This window comes from Ananas comosus, unplaced genomic scaffold (assembly GCF_001540865.1).
Source record: "Ananas comosus cultivar F153 unplaced genomic scaffold, ASM154086v1, whole genome shotgun sequence".
In the NCBI taxonomy this organism is placed as follows: Eukaryota; Viridiplantae; Streptophyta; class Magnoliopsida; order Poales; family Bromeliaceae; genus Ananas; species Ananas comosus.
This window is the reverse complement of record NW_017893401.1, coordinates 1,247-23,978: the sequence shown is the minus strand read 5'-3', so window position 1 is coordinate 23,978 and position 22,732 is coordinate 1,247. Positions and strand designations below refer to the sequence as shown.

General features: G+C 35.3%; 2 protein-coding genes across 2 annotated transcripts; both read left to right on the top strand.

Annotated features, from left to right (window-relative positions):
- The first annotated feature begins 1,972 nt into the window (after positions 1-1,972).
- Positions 1,973-6,365, top strand: LOC109705926 (LEAF RUST 10 DISEASE-RESISTANCE LOCUS RECEPTOR-LIKE PROTEIN KINASE-like 2.5). Its single transcript, XM_020226713.1, has 3 exons — positions 1,973-2,807; positions 4,602-4,771; positions 4,878-6,365. Exons 1-3 carry the CDS (start codon positions 1,990-1,992, stop codon positions 6,014-6,016), a joined length of 2,127 nt encoding a protein of 708 aa, XP_020082302.1. The 5' UTR covers positions 1,973-1,989; the 3' UTR covers positions 6,017-6,365.
- Positions 6,366-12,891: 6,526 nt separating this feature from the next.
- Positions 12,892-15,278, top strand: LOC109705930 (rust resistance kinase Lr10-like). The gene is made up of 3 exons (XM_020226714.1): positions 12,892-13,670; positions 13,759-13,782; positions 13,966-15,278. The coding sequence occupies exons 1-3, from the start codon at positions 12,902-12,904 to the stop codon at positions 15,051-15,053; spliced, it is 1,881 nt and encodes a 626-aa protein (XP_020082303.1). The 5' UTR covers positions 12,892-12,901; the 3' UTR covers positions 15,054-15,278.
- The last annotated feature ends 7,454 nt before the right edge of the window (positions 15,279-22,732 follow it).

Sequence of the window (22,732 nt, the reverse complement as noted above, 5' to 3'; positions counted from 1 at the left end):
AGTGGACGACCAGGTTCAATGCACTTTTTAATTTACGCCCCGTATTTTAAATAAATTATACATAAGTCGAATTATATATGAATATGTGTACAATAATATGAAAAGAATCTTATGTTATAATCAGCGTAATTAGGCCCTAAATTATTTTGGGTCTAAATTTTTTAGTCCGGCCCAAGCCCAATATTGTTTTTCAAGTACGCGAAAAAAAACCCAAATGAGGCCTCACTATAACAGAATTAGGTTATAGGGACACATGTTTGGGACACTTTTGAGTAAATGTCCCATTTATGCTAAAACTTAAAAAAAACATCTACTAATGCCTAATTATAAAGCCCAATCCAACAAAAAATAAAAGATTACTCTACTCAACCCACCACACCCAGTCCATTTGGCCCGATTACAAACAGAATAGAAAAAAAAAAAGAAAAATCAATTGCCATCTTTTCATCTCTCTTCAGTCAATCCACTGAAATTCTAGACGAAGAGCATTTCCTGTCGTTCTCCTTCGCCACCGCAGCCAACGAGATAGAGTTTCGGCGGTTGCTAAATGCTTAAATAAGTATTGGTAAATTAGCAGCACTCTTTTAGGTTATAGCAACACTCTTTAACTGTCACTATATACCTAGCGACCCCACATATAGCAGCACTTTTTAAAAATGTCGGTAATTTTAGCTAGCAGTATTTTTTTGACATATACCTACATTTAAAAGTGTCGCTATAGACCGTTTTTGTTGTAGTGCCCGGTCCAACTGGCCCAGTTCCACCCCTAACAGGAATGAACAGTTAAGGACTCAATTGTCATTTCAATTGTTAATCTGTACTGCATCTCTAGTTTGTGACTCAGGAGATATTTCTCAAACAATCTAAATACTTACCAGGACACATATGATATTGCAAATTCACAGAGGGCCATTATTATTTTTTTAAATTTGTAGGGTACATATGAAATTAATTCTAAGATTAATACATTTAGGGTGGATTCTGCTAATTTTTAAAGTAGTGATGAACAGTTGAGATTGAGTGCTTAAATTTATTATGATACTGAGTCCTTTACTTGAGCTAGTCTCTGCAATTATAATCATATATATATACGAACTTAATTTAAATGTATGCATCCTTTAAATCCACCTTTTACATATAAGAATTCTAAATTATTAATTTAATCATCTCCATGTATGCTCTAGATTAGGAGTGTAATGTGGGTCGTGCGGACGATCAGGTTCCGAAGGAGAAAGGGCCCATGGTCCACTGCACTTTTTAAATTTTAAAACTCGTCCCCCTTTTAGAACCAGGTCCTAAGGGGTTCCCTAAAGAGGAAGAGAACCCAATTTCCCCTCCATTGGGAAGGAAAAAAAAAATTCAAATTAAAAATTTTTTAATATCAAATATATATAATTGTTTGAAAAGTTTTATTTGATTTAAATCAGCTAACAGTATTTTAATTTTAAAATTTATGTTAATTACTTGTTAATAAATTTATGGTCATGAAAATTTCATGAATATACTTTAAATTTGTAAAGATAAACAATGAATTAAAATTTTGAAGTCATTAATGTGTCGTTGACTGGCTCAAGTTAAACAAGTTAAAATGTTAGATAGCTTACTCAAAATGGTTTATAGCTTAAATAAGTTTGTATGGTTTTACTATCAGAGAATATATACTTTTTGTTAGGATTAATGCAAATACATAGTCATCACTATTATGTTGTCCCTTTGAAATTGATTAGCCTAACCTTTTGATAATTAATTTTCTGCAAATTAATCGGAGCGTACACTACTTAGTTTGACTGATGCCAAATGGTCCTCATCGATCACTCAATTGTCGAGTCACAGGCCCCACTAGTGTTCACCATAGAATTAATTGGTTGTGTTTTTATTTGCCTCTTTTTTTGTTTTTAGTACACGTTTCAACTTTATAGATGAGACTAATTCTAAGTGGTGGTGCTGTACGTATTCTCCGCATCTTCGCTTGCATTAATAAATAAATTAATGGACCCTTGCCATCTAAAAGTCAAGAAAGATGCAAAAATGCATTGTAAGAACATCAAATCTACAAGGGCAACTATGAGGAGATCTAATCGACCTGTAATCACTCGTGAGGGAAACAAGAAGCAGCACTCGATCATGGTGGAAAGGCTCTCTCTTCTTCGACTGTCATGCCTCCTCCTCCTCCTCCTCCTCCTCACTTGTGTCGGCGTTGCAGAAGGCCGCAAGAATCACGTCAGCTGTTCTTCGTCGTGCGGGCATCTCCACGACATCGGCTATCCTTTCCGTTTGAAGAGCGATCCGCCGGGATGCGGATCCCCAGGTTACGAGCTTCTCTGCGACGGCGGCAAACCTATGCTGGAGCTGGGGTCGGCAAAGTACTACGTGACCGACATCTCGTACGCCAACCAGACTATCAGCGTGGTTGATCCTATGTTTGTAGATGGCGATAGATATTGCCTTCTTCCACTCCAATCTCCACCGCCTGACTTTTCAGAATTGTATCGCAACGTCGGAGAATGGGGGGCTTTCTTCGTGAATTGCACGAGGCCGGTTCAAAACGGCTGGTACCAGCGCGTGCCTTGCCTAAGCAGTAACAACTCATTTGTCTACATAGCAGATGATATGTTCCCATCTTCTGTGGTTTCTATTGGGCCCTCATGTGCATTTCTGACCAATATTCCGGTGCTCGCCGATCAGTTCACGGACCAGACCACCGCCAATATTTCTGAGCTCTTGAAGGAGGGATTCATGCTTTCCTGGGACGTAGGCCCTGAACCAGCATTTGCAGTGATTCGTAGATACTTGGAAGAAGCAAAAAGGTACGAAACACTACGTACCATGTATAAATTAGAGTTCACCAGTATCAATTCACTAAATTTGCTACCAAGCCTACCATGCAGTTTCAAATTTACTTTTGAGTTTTAGGAAATTTTTTAGTTATAAGATAGTTTTTCAATATATACCAAATGCTGCGACAGGAGCCATTAATTACATTATACGAAACAATTATTATTCTCCAAAGAAAGAATTAAGTTACAAGAGATCGAACGATGTTTATAATATCTTGGATTAATTAAACTCTACAACTTTGTACTTAATTTATAGATTTTTTTTTTCACTTTTACATTTTACTAATTATTTTTTCAAATACACAATTATTTTATTATATTTTATCGCCTTGATCTACACTGTATTTTAGATTTAATTTTCTTTTAATTTATTTTTGTAATTTTTTCTTTTGTCTTAAAAGTTATTAAACTATTTTTTTTCTCGTCAATCATTACAATATCATTAATAAATCTACATTATTATTTTAGACAATAGAAGCATTAATTAAATGACAGACAAAAGTATTAAATGTTAGCTAGAAAAAAATATAAAATTATTAAGAAGCATCAAGAATAGTTTATTACGAAGCATTAATTAAATGGTAGAAAAATATATAAATAAATCTCCATGATAGACTCATTGAATATTTTTATTAAATTATTTTTAACTATTTTTTGTCGTTTATATATTATGTTTTTATTTTTTTGTGTTAAAATAATCTTAATAAAATGTGCTACCATTTTCAATCAATATGTTTAAATAGCTTTTATTCAAAATTATAAATTTATTGCTTATTTCAACAAAAAAGGAGAGTTGAGTGATGTGTATTCGGAAGGAAAAAAAAAAAAAAAAAAGATCGTTGAGTGATGTGTTTGAACAAAAAATGTACAAAATAAAAAATGAAAAAAACGTATAAAGTCTAGCATATTACAGCATAATCAAACCTAATATTTTTTTATATATTCAATATCTTTTCTCATATCTGGGCTTGAAAATTTTTGATACCCAAAGCTTAGAGTCAAGCCAGATTGGAACTCACAATTTAATACTCTCATATCAAATTAAATTATATAAAATAAATATTTTATTCTTCAAAAGCTCAAGCGATCAAAAAAGTGGTTATTATATATATATATATATATATATATATATATATATATATATATATAGAATTATGCTACTATACTATTAATAGTACCAAACGCTTAGTACTATTGAGTTTTTGGCCGTTGGATGAAAGTATGTGCGGTTAGGATGATAGTAATCCCTTAGGGTTGAGTGGGTGCCTGATTGGTTTAATGGTATAATCTAACGGGTGAAAATAATTAAAGGGCATATATATATATATATAGAGAGAGAGAGAGAGAGAGAGAGAGAGAGAGAGAGAGAGTAGGTCTTGTGTGCTCTCAGGAGCACAGTGTCCTTCGTGCTCCTGAGCTGTTTTCGATGATGGAGCTTCCGAATCGACGATCGGCTCCGATAAATTTGATCTAGCATATTTGAAGTATGTAGAAAATAAATTTTACGATTTTTCGATATCGTTTACTTAGTGATCGACAAGTTTCAAGTCATTATATTCTTTGTCTTGTTCACTGGTTATTTAACCGCTTGTTTTTATGTAATAGCAACAACTACTTAACCAGGCATAGCTTCATTTTCTTTCAGAGTTCAAATTTCGTCTTCATGAATGAAAACAAAAACAAGATAAAATTATCCTAAAATATACATAATTAATTTTCATCCGCACGAACCAGCATAACACATCATAATTACATTATTTGCAGCAATTTTGCCAATGTTGTCAACAATAAAGGGCGTCTCTCCATTCCATACGCTTTGTTTGAAAGTGAGGACTATTTCGTGCACAGTATGAACAAAATGTTCCTCAACAATCACTACTTTCGCTATGCAGTCACTGTGGTTGTTGTAATACAGATTGTGCAGCTTTTACTAGGTAAACCTACCAAATGATTTAGCGACAAGCGACAAACTGTTCTTTTTTTTTTCTTTTTCTTTTTCCCTCCTCTCTAATCAACTAATATGTGAATTTTTTTTTTCAGTATTATGGATTTTAGGGAGGTTCGTTTTCGCACCAATTTCGCTTCTCACTCTAATAGCTTATAAGTTATGGAGCAGTCATGTGTCCATCGACCTTGTAGAAAAGTTTCTCCAAGACCAGCAAATGCTCTCACCTACGAGATATTCCTACACTGATATCATTGCAATCACGGACCACTTTCGAGAGAAGCTAGGACAAGGAGGATTTGGGTCGGTCTTTAGAGGCACACTCTTAAGTGGCCAACATGTTGCCATCAAGATGCTTGGAAATTCTCAATTCAATGGAGAAGACTTCATCAATGAGGTCTCAACAATTGGTAGGATTCACCATGTAAATATAGTGCGGCTTTTTGGCTTTTGCTCAGAAGGATCAAAGAGGGCTCTTGTTTACGAGTACATGCCTAAAGGATCATTAGACAAGTATATCTTCTCGGCAAGAGGAACTAGTAATAGGCCCTTTTCCTGGGATAAGCTCAATGAAATAGCACTTGGGGTGGCTCGGGGTATTGATTATTTGCATCGAGGATGTGACATGCAGATTTTACATTTCGACATCAAACCACACAATATTCTCCTAGACCAGCATTTCAACCCAAAGGTTTCAGATTTCGGACTTGCAAAGTTGTACCCAAAGGATTATAATCTTGTTTCTGTTAGTGCAGCAAGAGGAACCATTGGATATATTGCTCCAGAATTGGTATCGAGGAACTTTGGGATTGTATCTGACAAATCTGACGTCTACAGTTTTGGAATGCTATTATTGGAGATGGCGGGAGGCAGAAGGAATGTGGACGGGATGATGGAAAATACAAGCCAAGTTTACTATCCTTCTTGGATCTACGACCAACTTACAAAGAATAATGGGATGATTGAAATAAATAACAATATTGAGATTTATGAAGTAGAAAGAAAGCTATGTAAAGTGGGGTTGTGGTGCATTCAGATGAAATCATCAAATCGCCCAACTATGGACAAAGTTGTAGAGATGTTGGAAGGGGATACGGATAACTTGCAAATGCCGCCAAGGCCCTTCTTTGCATCCTCACACCCAATCTCCGCAAGGCAATCTTCCATGCAATCCATTTCTATAGAACTATCGATCATTTCCGAGCAGGAAGACTATTCAAATTCAGATCAATAATAGAAGAGAAGTAAAATTTGTTAGTTCAGTTACTCAAAGCTAAGTTTGCTGTTGTGTGGAGCAACGAAGTTATATGCCAATGATTTTCAGTGCATTCCATGGCTAGTAACTTAGTTGAGGGTTATCTATATATCATCTATCTATAGTTGCATATATGAATGGGGTTTATATTAAAGTGCAGTGTTAGCGCCCCGAAATCTTCATGAGAGTTTTGCTTGAAGACCTTTTTTCTTTGTTTATTGCTTCTTGAACTTCTATCAGTATAGCAAATTGGTCTATTCTGTCATTTGCTAGTTAGTCTACCGAATATGATAATTAATAAACTAGATGCAAGATAAATATTTTTGAATTGAGGTATGTACCACATGCACAAATTAATTAACGTTATGCTTTGATAAGGCACACCAATCTTTTTAGCTGCTATTAATATAACATTCTTATTGAAGCAAAAAGGAAACATAAATAAAGATAAATTAGTACACAAACTGTTAGTCTTTATTTATAATTTTATATTGTTAATTTAATTAATTTTATATTTCTCTTTATCTTTGCTTTTAGATTTGGAGGACCCCGAGTAGAAGTTTTAAAAAACAAAAAGAAAAAAATATAGAAAACTAATTGGAAAATCATAGAAAACTTCTTTCTTTTGTTTGGTTGCTAATGTAGAGAATCGGCATACCAAGAATAACTATAAAATTTTTATTAATACAAATATATATACTTTTACCAGCCTTTCACACACAACACTTATTTTGTAGTGGACTCAGCACATTTTTACTCACGCACCCAAAAAGCTCACACACAGACCCACCACACACACCAACACACTAAACTATCTCTCCTCTACTCCCTCACTCTCTACACTAACTTCTTCTCCACAAATTACCTTGGTGTGGGGACCTCACACCTATTTATAGGCCCACTAGGTTGATTCAATTGACTTAATAAAGTCTATGTGGGCTTAGAGCTCTCTCTAGAAAACTCTCTGTTTCAGAGAAAAGAAATAGAGGAAATGGGACAAAAATAGAGAGAAGAAAATGAGAGAGAGAGAGAGGAGAAAGAGAAAGGGGAGGAGGGAGGAGCAGCGGTTCTTCTTTTATACTCCCCATTAAGGCTGAACTCCATCTTAGTTAGCATTATTCTACTAATCACTCCCAATTGCATTCAGTAGTCCTCAAACTTGATGGTGCTGAATCATTTGGTGAATATATCTGTTACTTGCTCTTCCATCTCTAGTGATTAACTCAGATAGATTTTTCCCTCATACTATTCATCTCCTCTTGAACCATCTCTAGTGACTAAGTCATCTACATAGACTAGCATGGATATCTTCTTACGCTGCTTTTTTGACGAATATACTTGAGTCTGTGAGCTTAGCCTGCTATCCACTTGCACTAAGAACTCAACTATTTTACTATACCATGCTCTTAATACTTACTTCAATCCATGGAGAGCTTTTCTTTGCATACGTGTTGAGGAGAAAGTCTTTACTTTCGAAGCCCCTCAGTTACTCCATATATATGTTTCAATCGATTTCTTCACACGAGAATGCATTCTTAATGTTTATTTGCCACAACTTCCATGATTCGCTAGCAGCAAGTGCTATTAGCACCTGTATAGACATGATCTTGGCCATTAGACTAAATGTCTCATTGTAATCTAGTCTGTACTATTGTGTGAATACATGAGCAACTAGTCAAGCTTTGTATTTTTTGTAAGGACTGAGATTTTGACTGTATAGCTAAACTGTTTGTTGACGATATTTTTGTTTTTAATTTAATTACATAAATACTCGTCAAATTTCAGAAGAAAATGAGTTAGGATGAAGAAGTTACGCAATCTTTACTAATCACTCAGAGTGAATAGTAACTCCGATTTTTCGGAGAAGCCAATGAGTGAAGATGGCTTTTTGTGCATATTGGACTCCATTTATAGTGATCCAATAGCTCGTTTTCAACAGTTCGACTGTCTTGGACCTAATGGCACCGACGGATTTGGATTTTGATGCACGATTTTTGAGAAAAAGATATTTTTATCAAAAAGAGGGTTTTCGTTCTTTACTCTTATTGCATTATAAAACTCCTCGTACTCTGTGCATGTGACCTGGAGTAGGGTGAAGGATGTTTCAGGTACCTACTAGTGGTAGGAAATTCAAATTCAAATTTGAATTTAAGGTTTATTGGGTTTACACATATGTCTATGTGTGGTGTATGAAAAATTGGAGAGAATATGGATTTCGTCGCAAATCGGCTACCATATCGAGTGAAACAAAATCGCAATGCCTCGGTCGTACTGAACACACTGGTGCAGTCCGTTCGAAAATTCAACAGACAGATCGCTAGATATCACGCGTTTTTGGGACCTCAGATACCAACCACCAAGTTCTTTGCCACTTGCGTTACGTATAGTCAGTATATTGCTCTCCATGTTATTTTTATTCCTAACTACTTTCAAATATATTTTAGACCACAAATTGTTGAAACAATGGCCCATTTTAGAACCAAGAATCAAATAAATTTCTAACGAATGTCGGCAGTAATTACATGCATATTTGTTTTGGCACTAGGTCGAGAAAGTCTTTGAAGGCCATTAAGAATTCTGAAGAGACTCGTCAAAATAGGCCCCACTTCTTGTCACAAAGCTATTGTGAGACTCCAGATAGTTCTCTATATGAGATATAATAGGACTAAATTTTCAATCCGGCTAAAATATTTTGGACGGTATCTAGACTTAAGAGGTTGAGAGAGTTAAGCGTGTTAAGACATGAGTAATTCTAGGATGGGTAACATTCTAGAAAGTCGGGGAGCGTGTTAGGACAGAAATAGTTATAGAATTGATGACCTTCTGAAAAGTTGGGACGTCGCAGTTATTTTTCCAAGAAGAGCAATAATAATGGCATGAAGGAGACCCTCATCACATAGTCAATGGGCGCCACATTTTACCAAATCAAAACATAGTCAATGGGCGCCACATTTTACCAAATCAAACATGCTAGACAAGAATTAACCACGCCTGTCCTCTCCACATCCGAAAATTTAAACTAAAAAATAAAAAACAACAACAACAACAACAACAACAATAACAAAAAATGAAAAAAAAAAACACAGAGAGCATAGGACCTAGGAACTAGAGTTCGAAGTTTATTAAATAATAAAAGAGCTAGGTTTAATTAGATTCTACTAGACTATTTATACTTTAGTGTTATTTTTATTGGCAATATTATACTTTTTTTTTTTTCACAAATACCATTGTATTATATATTTTATCAATCTCCACACTATATTTTAGATTTACTTTTATTTTTTTACTTTGTAATATATTATTTTTTTCATATATAATATTAGTAAATTATTTTTTTTCTCGTTAATCTTTTGCATTACTGTAAACAAATATATTATTTTAGACAAAATCTAATAACTTTATTAAGAGATACTAGTTAAATAGTAAAAGAAAGGTAAATAAATTAGCATGATAGACTCATTGTTTCTATCAAGTTATTTTTAATTTATTATTATTATTTTTTATTTTTTATATCAAAATAAATTAAATATATGCTCTACCACTTTTAACTAGTACTAGTATATTTAACAGCTTTCACATAAAATTATAAATTTATTCCATGCTGCCCGTTTAGTTCTAAGGGAAACAAGATTTTATAAATTTTTTTTTTCATATTTTATGAAAAATTGGTGTTTTTGTTTTCCTAGAAAAATTGAAAAAGAAGTTTTGCATGAATTTCTTTTCCTTGGAATTAAGCTTGTTTTCGTACTTTTTTGACGAACCAAATAGCCCTTATAGCGGGGATTGGGAAAAAAAAAATGGATAGTTGAATGGTGCCTTTGAAAAAAATGCGAAAAATAGTGTAATATAAAAGGTGAAAAAAAATTGTAAAGTACAGTATAGTATAGTGTAATTAAGCCAGTAATAAAAAAATATTTTTCCTACACGCAGTTGATCTCTAGCTCCTATACACCACAATATTTGATTAATTCTTTAAAATTCAAAATCTAAGTTACATATAAGATATATAATATTGATATATGTATAAATAAAATACCTTTAAAAAAAAATCTATACTTATTTAAGCTAGTTTAATAATCATTAGATATTAAAATGCCGTTGTTAATTACAGAAATTCATTACCAAAATTTAACTAATTTTTTATAATATAAAATTCAATAACATTAGCTACATCTATATAAAAAATTAGGTTTAATATTGTGTGATGTGTTAATCAAGAAATTCATACCTTATGACAGGATCGGGTAACAAAATTTCCAATCCATCGCACCAACTTACGAGGGCAATAAAATTAAGAATTTATTTACTATTTAGATAATATATATATAATATTATAATATATATATTATATATAATATATATATAATATATATATATAATATAATATAATTCCGGCTCTGGTATTTGAAAAGCCACAAGCACCTTGTACTTGTAAATTTTCTACTAGTCCGTATATTGCTTTATTATTGCTCATCCTTAATATATTATTCAATAAACACCCCCTCAATTCCTAAAGCGGCAAACATTATCCAACCACACTCTTTAATCAATAGCTAAAAATTACAATCACTAATAACAGGTAACTTTTAAAAGCATAGAACCTCAATAATTTTATACTATATAAACATAATATATATATATATATATATATATTATATATATATATAGTATATATATATATATAAAATATCCGCTACTATGGCATTAATAGCACGAAGCACTTGTGCTACCAATTTCCACCGTTAGATCTATACTTTGATCATTTCCCCAGCCGTATCATACTATTCAACGCAACCACCTCACTCCCTAGGTCCCACATCATCCTAACCACACATTCTCTAAATCCAATGCCAAACCTTAGTAAGCACCAAATGACTTGGTGCTACTTATAGCATAGTAGCCTAGTTTTATCTATATATATATATATATATATATATATATATATATATATATATTCCGGCTACTATACTTTTAAAAGTACGATCGTCCCGTACTCATAAGTCGTTTTTGATGATAGAGCTTCCGAATCGACGATCCATACCGTTAAACGTTATCTACATAATTTAAAACTTCTAGAAATTAAATTTTGTAATTTTTCGACATCATTTACCTTACGATCAAAATGTCACAAAATTGACAATTTTTAACGACCAGTATGGAATACTTGCTAGTTTAACGGTATAAAAAAATTGGAATTGATTAAATTTTTTATAGAAATTTCTATTCACTACCTAGATAAATATCAATAACTCCGATCTTAAATTAAAGGATCCGATCATTCATTTTTAGGACGTCATTCGATTTTGACCGTTCATTTTATGCCCGCTTGATGGACTTTATTATGATTTTGAAAATTTTAAAATTTATTTTCTAGAAGTCTCAAATACTCTATATCATATTTAACTCAGTAGATCGTCGATTCGGAAGCTCTATCATCGAAAATAACTTATGAGTACGAAGGCTTCTATACTAATAAGAGTATAGTAGCCCTACTCTATATCTATATAGAGTATATAAAAGCGTTTAGAAATTCCGATAATGATAGACGGAATCCAAAAAGAATAAAAGAATATTTCCTATATTTTCTACGTACGGATATGATCAGTTAATTAAAAAAATCTCAAATAAGAAAAAACGGTTATGATTAATCTGTTAAAAAATAACATTCTTATCCATCTATAAAAGAATCCAAAAAATATATATATATATATTCCCTATATTTCCTACGACAGGATATAATCACTTAATTAAAAAAATCTCAAATAAAAATGAATGGTTATGATTAATCTGTTAAAAAAATAATATTTTTATCCATCTATAAATCCAATAAACGATTGTATCAATGAAAAATGTACTGTTCACTTAATTAAAAAAATCTCAAATAAGAACGAATGGTTATAATTAATCTGTTAAAAAATAGACCATTTTCTTCCTTCAATACACCCTCGAATGAGACGGTAAGTGGGAGCCAAAAATAAAATGAAAAATAACCCGCCCTGAATCCGCTCCGCCCGACAAGAAACGGAGCGGGAGGTAGGGGAACCCTCCCGCCACCAGATCCGGCCGTTTGCATCCCGATTTGAAATAAATTTAAAAAATATTTACTATATATATATATATATATATATTTAATATATATATATATATAGAGAGAGAGAGAGAGAGAGAGAGAGAGAGAGAGAGCTAGACTGGTATACTATCGGTAGCACGGAGGCCTCTGTGCTACCAAATTGTTTTCAATGATGTAGCTTCCAAATCAACAAGCGGCTCCTTTAGAGTTGATCTACACTATTGAAAGTATTTGAAAACTAAATTTCATAATTTTTCAACATCATTTACCTATCAAACGAGTAGTCTAAAAATGAACGGCTAAAAATAAAATTATCATAAAAAATGGTGATAAAAGACTTGAATTTAAGATCAAAGGTATTGATCTTACTCTAAATAGTGAAAAGAATTTTTTATAAAAATTTCATCAGATTTGGATTGTTTTACACTGTTAAATTCACAAACGCATCGTATCGACTATTAAAATTGTCGATTTTGAAATCTTTTGATCACTAGTCGGATGATATTGAAAAATTATGAAATTTAGTTTCCAAATACTTTCAATAGTGTAGATAAAATCTAATGGAGCCGATCGTCGATTTGAAAGTCGCATCATTAAAAAATATTATTTTATTGTTGGTCTAGTTGTGTTTGTGTCCTAGATTTTCTTTTTTCTTTTTTTTTTTTTCTTTTTTTTTTAACGATGTCTAGTTATGGAATCCCAATCTTGTCGTGTTCTGTGTAGCCAATGGTTGACTAATTTAGTTGGAACAAGCATCTAATTCCCTCGGAGGCTCCCTGCATCACAGATTTGCAATGCCTCCTAGGCTTGTTGCTATTCTCCTAGCGCTCTTTCTCGTTGCTGCAGGGAGAAGCATAATTGTCTCAGGAAATGATGCAGATGACGATTTCTTCGAGAAATGCCCGGCTTCGCGGTGCGCAGAAGGCGGCCCGGAGATCAGATTTCCGTACCGGCTCGACTCGAGCCCTTTGCTCTGTGGCGCTCCTGGAATGGAGCTCTCGTGCTCGGGCAAGGACACCGTGCTAGCGCTCCCACATGCAGGCTCTTTCAATGTGACCACGGTCGACTACCGTTACGGTCTAATAACTATCAAGCTGGGAGGTTCGTGTTTGCATGGCTTGACGGGACAACCGGGATCCATCAATCTAACGTCGTCAGGGTATCCACCAGACGACGACATTTGGGTTATCAGCTTGATAGGCTGCCCGAGAAAATGGACACCAGAGGACGACTATCATGCCGCCGGCCCTATCTCTTGCCTTAGCACTGCATCGCAATTTGTATATCTGGTGGACGCGTTTACTTATGCTTCTGGTCTCCCTTCGTATTGTCGGGTGATCGCAGCCGATCTTAGCATTCCCTTCCGACGTCCGACCAAATACGATTATACTTGGCTGGAAACGGCGGCCGACTTCAAGGAAAAGGTGGCCGATTTCATAGCGCAGGGCGAGGTGACGCTATGGTGGCATGTTCCTCCCATAACTGATAAATGCGTCCAATGCGAAAAGGCGAAAAAGTACTGTGGATTTAGCTCGGCGACCAACCAAGCATTCTGCCGACAAGGTAACATACATTCCGATTCACCGTTACCTTATTTTGCATCCAATTAATTGCCGTCAACTGACTCCTTATTCTTCAATTCATTTCATAGGTCCAAATATCAAGCTTATCGCCGGTGCGTAACTTATTGAAATTTTTGTTTCGGCGAAAGATCTTCCACTTTATCTTAAATTTTCATCGACGCTGCACGTGGTTTAAGCTTATCCGCTTAGAATGAGTTACGAATTAAGTTCTTTTTCATAATTCACATATATTCACGCATGATTAATTGATTGCGATTCTTGAATTCTCTCTGCAGCAACATCTTCCGCCGCATTTGTTATACTTTTGTTGCTTGTTGTAATCTTAGTCTACTTCTATACACAATCCAAAAGGGAAAAAGAAATACGTTTGAAGGTGGAGAAATTCCTCGCGTCGTACAACGCCATAAAACCGACTCGCTACACCTTCTCGGAGCTCAAGAAGATTACTAAAAGGTTCAAGAATAAGCTGGGCCAAGGTGGCTTCGGAAGCGTCTACAAGGGGGAGTTAGCAAATGGAATTCCTGTCGCGGTAAAGATGCTCGCGAGATCGAAGTGGGACGGTCGAGAGTTCACCAACGAAGTCGCGACAATCGGACGAATTCACCATTTCAATGTCGTTCGCTTGTTGGGATTTTGCTCGGAAGGAACCACACATGCGCTTATATATGAGTTCATGCCAAATGAGTCACTAGAAAAGTACATCTTCTCTAAAGGTAGGAATGCCCTTCATGAGCCACTAAAGATGGAGAAATTGTTAGAGATCGCAACAGGAATTGCTCGCGGGATCGAGTATCTGCATCAAGGGTGCAATCAACGCATTCTGCACTTTGACATCAAGCCTCACAACATTTTGTTGGATCGCAATTTCAACCCTAAGATATCCGACTTTGGTCTCGCGAAGCTGTGCTCGAGAGATCAAAGCATTGTTACGATGACCGCGGCGAGGGGCACGATGGGCTACATCGCGCCGGAGATGTATTCCAGAAACTTCGGAGCAGTGTCTTACAAAGCGGACGTCTACAGTTTCGGAATGCTGGTGATGGAAATGGTCGGCGGGAGGAGGAACGCCGATCCTCGAATTGAGAACCAAAGTGAGTTTTATTTTCCGGAGTGGATTTATGATCAACTAGTGAATGGGCAAGACATTGGGCCGGCGATAGAGATAGCAAATACAAGCGAAATAGAGATCGCAAAGAAACTCGCCATTGTGGCGTTGTGGTGCATACAATGGGATCCGAGGGATCGGCCGTCGATGACGAGAGTCGTGCAGATGCTGATCGGCGATTCGCAGAACTTGCCAATGCCGCCGACACCATTTGTGTCCTCACCAGGTCAAGATGCAGTTATCATAGCACCAAATTAATGAAGTATAGGAGCATTAATTGTCCGGTCCCTAGCTAGCTACCTTTTGAACATCAAGTATTCGAGCTCATAGTTATTTTGTATCTAATTATGCTTGTTTTATTTTCCTTTTAAGAAGCAATATTCGAACCTAGCTAGATCATAGTGCTCGGGAGAAGGGTACCTATGATCAATTATGTTAAGATATTGTGGTGGTCTAATCTGAGTTTTGCTTTGGGCTTCTTTATTTGCTTGAACTGTGGGGTGTATGGCTCCTGTTGTTATAGATTTAATTATATTATTCTGCATTAAGGTTTTTTTAACTGAACTATTCTCTTTTTTTTTTTATTCCTTACAGTATAACTAATTAATCTATAATTTATATAAAAACTGTTAAAAAAATGCTGGTTAAAAATAGCCGTGCATATATTCAACTAATTTTGACACAAAAAATAAAAAAAATACATAAAAATAACTAAAAAATAATTAAAATAACTTTATTGAATTTTAATTTCAACGAGTCTATTATGGAGATTTATTTTACATTTTTTTCTACTATTTAACAATTACCTCTTAATAAAATTACTATATTTTAATTGTCTAAAATAATAGATTTGTTAATAATAATATAAATATTAGAGAGAAAAAATAGTTTAGTCTTATTTATTAGAAAAGAAAATAATATAAGATAGAAAAAAATAAATAATCCCTACAACCCTCCATTCAAGTGTTGTAGGTTTCCCAGCCATTTGGGTTTTTTGTATTGAAAAAAAAAAATGGTGATGTTATAGGAGTTGTCAAATTACAATCCAAGGTGAGTTGTATTTCTGGCTAGCACTACTCTTTTATTTTAGGGTAAACTTCAAATTATTCTTTTATGGTTTAAGCATTTTCACTTTGTCACCCTATGGTTTAAAAAGTTGCACTTTGTTTCTCGGCAGCTTAANATGGTACTTTTAATATTTAAAACGTTAGGAAACTAATAAATCAGTCATTATAACTTTTTTTTATATATTTTAAACTAAAGGTTTATGAGTTCACCAGATCTAGTATAAGTTGCCACAGCTAGAAACTAAGCCTCTGATATAATAGATTTTATTTAGACATCGTTGCTTAAGGCAAACGGTAGGTTATCATAAGATCGAGTTACACATGCACACTCGCACGCACGAACTCGGTACTTTAATTCATTTCATAGTACTTCTAGTCTTTCTCTTTTTAACCCTAAATAAGATAATGTGATAAATTAGTTACCATAAATATTATATTCTAAGAAATATATAAAAACATGTGTTACATCTCACGCAGACCATACAAAAACCTTCATGCCTCACGAGGCACGAAGGTTCAACAAAAGCTACAAGCCTGAAAGCTTAGCTGCTAGCCGAGGCAATCTGAACTAGATCTCATAAATTTTATAGATCTTTTATTTAAAACGTTAAAAAGCTATAGTAAACGGATCACTAGCTTCACCGAGTTTTAGTTGCCGACTTTTATTTTTAGAATGTTTTATACTACTATACTGTAATTTTAAAATCTAGTTTCAATAACTAGAACAAAATATGCCATATTTCTTAAAAGATAGTTTTAAAGTACACTAAACCTAGAAAGATGTGGCAATTTGAACGTTTGTCGAGTGGTGCCGGCAATTTTAATAACTAAAACTCAGGGAAGCTAGTGATCCGTTTACTATAGCTTTTTAGTGTTTTAAATAAAAGATCCATGAAGTTTATGAGATTTAGTTGAGATTACCTCGGCTAGCAGCTAAGCTTTCAGGCTTGTAACTTTTGTTAAACCTTCGTGCCTCCCGAGGCACGAAAGTCTTCGTACGGTCGGGTGAGGTGTTACATACATGTGAAAATAAATGCATCTTAAATAAATGTTTAATTCGCATTTTTTCGGGTTACCGATAGTCCGGTAGCAGAACGCAAACCCGAAAGGCCGGACAAGACTTCGGGTCATCAAACCCGGAACGACCCGATTAATATCGCCGGGTAAAACCTAGAACTAAACAATCGACAATGTGAAGAGAAGAACTCTAGAAATAAAGGTAAGCTCGTATATATTAAATGTAATCTTAATCCCTACAATCAGTATTTTTTTTTATATATTTATCTCCCCGATAAAGCTTTAACAGAAATGAACTTCCACCAGAGGCATGTAAAAGTAGTAATTGTCCCTAATATAATATTAAAATAGAATTAAGACTATCTTTACCGGTAATTATTTTATTGATAAAAACATCTTTATAAAACGTAAAATGTTGATAACATAAATCAGATTGAAAGACTCGTAATTCGTATCTTTTAAGAAATTTTACTGGTCTTTTATACAAATCAAAAGACCGTTGTAAATTTAAATCGGTGATTTTTCATATATATCCACTGAAATCACCGTTGAATGAAGATTAACAATCTGAGTTTTATTTCCCTCAGTTAAATTGAAAAATAGGACCTAAACTGGAGTAAAAGAAAATAAGAATATAAAAAAAAAATAAAAGACTTTCTTTACTTGATCTGGTAACAAAAGAAGCGAAGATATACGGGCCCCAGGTGAGTACGATATTATTAACCAAGAAACTCTCAATTCAAACACTTTATTTTCTATATCTTTTCGTATTGGTGTGATATTATCAAAATAACTGTTCTAACTTTCTATATATAACTAGATGACATGAAAGCTTTCATGCTTCCAGAGGCGTAAAAATTCAACAAAGGCTTTCTTGTTCTCTGATATATATATATATATATATTTCAATTCGATCTTATGATAGCTATCGTTTGCTCGAGAAAACGGTGGGTAAACAAAAGTTACTACCTCGTAGGTTTAACTGCTAGCCGTGGCAACTTGTATTAGATATAGTGAACTTCACAAATCTTTAGTTTAAAGTTTAGAAAAGCTATAGTAAACGAATTACTAATTTCCCAAAGTTTAAAACATTAAAATTACCAGCTATACTCCGCAAAAGAGCAAATTGCCACATTTCTATAGGTTTAGTTAACTTAAAAACAATCTTTTAAAAAATTTGATAAATTTTGTTCTAGATATGAAAACTAGAACTAATGTTCTGAGGATAGTAGTAAAAAAACTCTTATAAGTAAAAGTCGGCAAATAAAAACACAGGTGAGCTACCTATTTTCTTGTTATAGCTTTTACATACTTTAAACTAAAGATTTATGAAGTTTACTATATCTAGTATAAGTTGCCACGGCTAGTAGTTAAACCTCCGAGGTAGTAACTTTTATTTACTCACCGTTTTTTTAGCTAAACGATAGCTATCATAAGATCGAGTTGAGAGAGAGAGAGAGATATATAAATATATATAAAACATCTATTCTGATACTACCACATTAATATCAAAAGATGAAGAAAATAAGGCGTTTGAACCGTGAGTCACCTGGACCCGTATATTTTCCTTCTTTTTTGCACTAGAACAAGTAAAGAAAATCTTTTCTTTTTTTTTTCTTTTTTTTTTCTTTTACTCCAGTTCAGGTGGTATTTTTGTATTTAACTGAGGTAAATCCACACTCGGAGCGTTAAAAGGGAACTGGACGGTTTAACTTTCATCGCCCAGTTAGTGCCATGATGTAAAATCAGGTTAAATGAAGAAATTAACACTCAGAGTGTTTAAAAGGTAACTGAACTGGATGGGTTAACCTTCATCGTCCAGTTAGTGCCGTGATGTAAAATCAGGTTAAATGAAGAAATTAACGCTCAGAGTGTTTAAAAGGTAACTGAACTGGATGGGTTATCGTCCAGTTAGTGCCATGATGTAAAAACAGGTTAAATAGGAGATTAACACTGAGAGTATTTAACAGGTAACTGAACGGGTTGATCTCCAGTTAGTGACTTGATATGAAAAAACAGTGAGTTTTAGATTTACGTGTATTTTATTTCTTTTTTTCAAGTTTATGGTGGGGTACCATATGATATAAAAATGAGACAAGGAGACACAGAATTTTGTAACGTAATACGGGAGGATGTAACAGTGCAGGGCTTAATGTTGCAAAAAGGCCCATGCGGTTGTCTGGGCGACATATGTATCTTTAAAAGCATATATGCTTCGCTATCGATGTTGATCTTTATATCTCGACGACTTTGACTTGTACATATATATATTTTGTATTTCCCAAGTGACATGTATGTCTTTAATGACTTGTTGGAGCGAGGTCGCTCATGTTATTATATGGCCATGCATTGTATTTTTGGGGGTTTTGATAGAGACTTCCCACGAGGAGATCGTTTCTGGTCCCTTCCCTTTCGAGATCGAGCGTTGAGGGAACGGAGCCAGTCTTAGGTGTTGTCGTCGTCTGCCGAGACGTTTTTCCACTGTTGTTGACACACACTATTGATGACGTTTTGTCTCATCAGGAGTCACCCATGGAAGTGGCTGGGGTTGCCGCATGGATGATTTAGATATCATTCCATACGTTTCCTATTATTTCTTTCGACCTTTCTTAAGATGTCGATATACAATGATATGATAGCAGTTGGTTGTGTCCGATAGACATCTGTATCTATACGTAGTGTGGCTGAGTTAGAATGTTCCTGACGGGTTTGCCTGGGTAGGATATACATAGGTTCGATATGGCATGTGGTGGGTACCCCCACCGGCCAGGTTCATTTGACAGGTTTGTCCTGACGACGCTGTAGTTGCATTCATTTCGGAGTGAGGCCTCACCGTGAGCACCCGCGCTGGGTTGACTCATATGTTCGCACAGAGACGGCTCGAGTTAGTTCGAGTGTATCCGATATTAGTTACGTTTACCCAGTTTGGCCAAATTGTTGGTTTCGAGTGCACGAGAGCCGTGTTAGACTTTGTTATACATTTATAACACCAGGTGGCAGTCAGGGCTGCCGTGAGCTGTCATGTTCTGTCGGATTGAGACAGCATTTTTGCTCGAGCCGAGGAGTCATGCTCGCATTACAGTTGGATGTGATTAGATTCATAGGTGGTACATGATTGTTGCCACTATGTTACAAATCTTAGTTGAGACTTCGATAGATTACTCAAAAGTTTTTCACTGTCACATCCAATTTAACAAAAGAGGATTCAGTTTAGGGTCAAGTCATACATTTTAAGTAGATTTTAGTAATCGAATGCGAGGTTTAAGGCGAAAGTATATCTTTGAACGTTTAGGTTCTTAAGCTCGATGATTGTACTTAATATGATGTTTATTTTCGTACGACTGTAATATTTGCATCCTCCTTAAAGCTTCACAAGCTCGTTGTAGTTGGGTGGAGGTGCGAGCAGGTTGCAGCCGATCTTCAGCTATCTGCTTTGGGGCGTGAGCGAGTTGAAGGTGTCTTTGTTAGCTGCTTCGTGCTTGTTTGGAGGATTCGTTTCTTCTCGTTTTGGCTCTAGCTAAGAGGTTAAGTGTCTTCTTTTTACCTTCTCTTCGATCTCTCCCTCTCTCCTCTAAAAGAGCAAGAGGTTCGGAGGATAGGTAGATATATGTCTACCCCAGCCAACCCTATTTGGGTTGTAGGTTTTCTGGTTTTATGAGGAGTGGTTGAGTTAAAACGGCGAACCCATGGCCATGAGTTAACACCATGGCTATGGGGCGTGAGCCGGTCGATTTTGCTCTCGGCACATGGACATGGGTTGGTTATGCCATGGCCATGGGTCAAGGTCATGGCCATGAGTGGCTGAGCCATGGCCATGAGTCGAGGTCAAAGCATTTGGTCTCTTGTGAAGAAGCACATTAGAGAGACCCCATGGCCATGTGGAGGGACCGTGGCCATGAGTTGTGATTTGAGGACGAAAAACGTCTAAAATCACGAGCTTGAGGTTGAGCGTGTCGCAGCTCAGGCAAAGGCGTAGTCAAAGTGCGGTTTTACTAAGGCCGAGTAGGACTATGAGGTGTCTACACGGCTGTTCAGCGTGTACGACGTCAGTCAAACTGTTGATTTGGGGTCTCTGTGATGTATATAAAATCAAATAAAAAGGTGAAACGATGTAATACCAAATTTTTCAACATGAATTGATATAATACCAAATCGTATAAAAAGTGAAATAGTAGGATACTAAAAAATTTATAGAGCAAAACGTTAGGATAAACTGTATCTTCAAAGATCACTTTATTTTAATTCGGAGTAAAAAAAAATTGTGTTTTTTGGGTTTTCTTCCCGACCTTTTAGGATGTTGGGAACTTACTTCCTAACATCCCTAATGTTAGAAAAAACTGACATCTGAATCGTAAAGAGTTTTATTTTAACTCAGTTAGAAATGAAAATAATGAACAATCGAACGTTTAAACAAAATTGGACAACCATCGGCTTAAAGAGCTGGGAGCTGGCTCAGTTTCTAGGAGGAGCCCCTCGCGCAGCCCCACTCCTTGCCGACGCCTAACACTGGGAACTTCAAACGCGGGAAGCTAACCTAGTTCGCTAAACCGACTACTCCCTAGTCTAGTCGGCTCAAGCTTTTAGAGATGAAAACTTAGCCAAGCCGACCTACTCGGCTTACATGCTTGATACGTCCCTAGTTACAGCCGTCTTCTCGGTTTACTTTCTTCATGTGTCATTGACCAGCCGACTTTCTCGGCTTATAGATATATATATATATAATTATTTTATCTCACACGGGCTTTCTGTATGTCTGAGACGTTTATACATCAAATGTTGTCTCACTACGGGCACCCCGTCTGTCTGAGACGTTTATATCAGATGTTGCCTCACTACGGGCACTCCGTCTGTCTGAGGTTCATATAAGATATTCCCTCACTATGGGTACCCCGTCTGTCTGAGGTTTCTAGATTCAATGTTCGATGAGGATCCTTTCGCTATTTTACATCTTTTTTATTCCCGTTAGAAGAGTAAGTCCCACCTCTTTCTGGGGATAACGTCCGATGTTTCAATGATAAATATCGGGTGTAATAATCAACCAACTTTCATCAACCCCCCTCACCAACATTGGTACTAGCACCTTTAATATGATTGAGGAGGATATGAGGCGTTTGCTTGTTTAACGGTGCAAAAGAATCCAAATCAATTGAATTTTTATTAAAAATTCTTTAAACTATTTAAAATAAGATCTACACTCTTGGTCTTGATTATAAAAGTCTATCATAACTTTTTGAATGATATTTATTTTCAGCCATTTATTTTTGTGCTCACATGATGCACAAAAAAATAATATCGAAAAAATATAAAATTTGATTTCAAGATATTTAAAGTAGTATAAATCATGATTAACGATTTATCGATTTGGAGGTTTTATTATCGAAAACAAATTGATAGCAACAGAGCTTGTTTGCAATCCATAGTTTTCTAGCTCAACTGTGTGTGTATGTATATATATAGAGAGAGAGAAAGAGAGAGAGTCCGGCTACAATACCATCAATAGCATGGAGCACTTGGTGCTACCAAGTTTTTCACCGCTAGATCTATCACTTTGACTATTTCCATTCCTTAGATCATACTATTCTACCAACCACCCACTAAACTCTAAATGGGGACCATTATCGTTCTAGTGGCACTTCCCTTAATGTAAGAGCCGAAAACCTAATAGCATAGTAGTCTCTCTCTCTTTCTCTCTCTCTCCATATATATATATATATATATATATATAGAGAGAGAGAGAGAGAGAGAGAGAGAGAGAGAGAGAGTTTCATTGGTTCGGGCTTTGGGCTGGTTATGGAAAGCTCAATAAGGCCCTCAATTATTTTGGGTCTAAATTTAATTTTAACCCGAGACCAA

What these genes read in the sequence shown, in the direction of transcription:
- LOC109705930 (XM_020226714.1), top strand. Translation starts at nt 12,902, where the DNA reads ATGCCTCCTAGGCTTGTTGCTATTCTCCTAGCGCTCTTTCTCGTTGCT. An exon ending in CCAAGCATTCTGCCGACAAG is followed by an intron (nt 13,671 to 13,758) that starts GTAACATACATT and finishes TTCATTTCATAG; the next exon opens with GTCCAAATATCAAGCTTATC. An exon ending in AAATATCAAGCTTATCGCCG is followed by an intron (nt 13,783 to 13,965) that starts GTGCGTAACTTA and finishes TTCTCTCTGCAG; the next exon opens with CAACATCTTCCGCCGCATTT.
- LOC109705926 (XM_020226713.1), top strand. Translation starts at nt 1,990, where the DNA reads ATGGACCCTTGCCATCTAAAAGTCAAGAAAGATGCAAAAATGCATTGT. An exon ending in TACTTGGAAGAAGCAAAAAG is followed by an intron (nt 2,808 to 4,601) that starts GTACGAAACACT and finishes CATTATTTGCAG; the next exon opens with CAATTTTGCCAATGTTGTCA. An exon ending in GATTGTGCAGCTTTTACTAG is followed by an intron (nt 4,772 to 4,877) that starts GTAAACCTACCA and finishes TTTTTTTTTCAG; the next exon opens with TATTATGGATTTTAGGGAGG.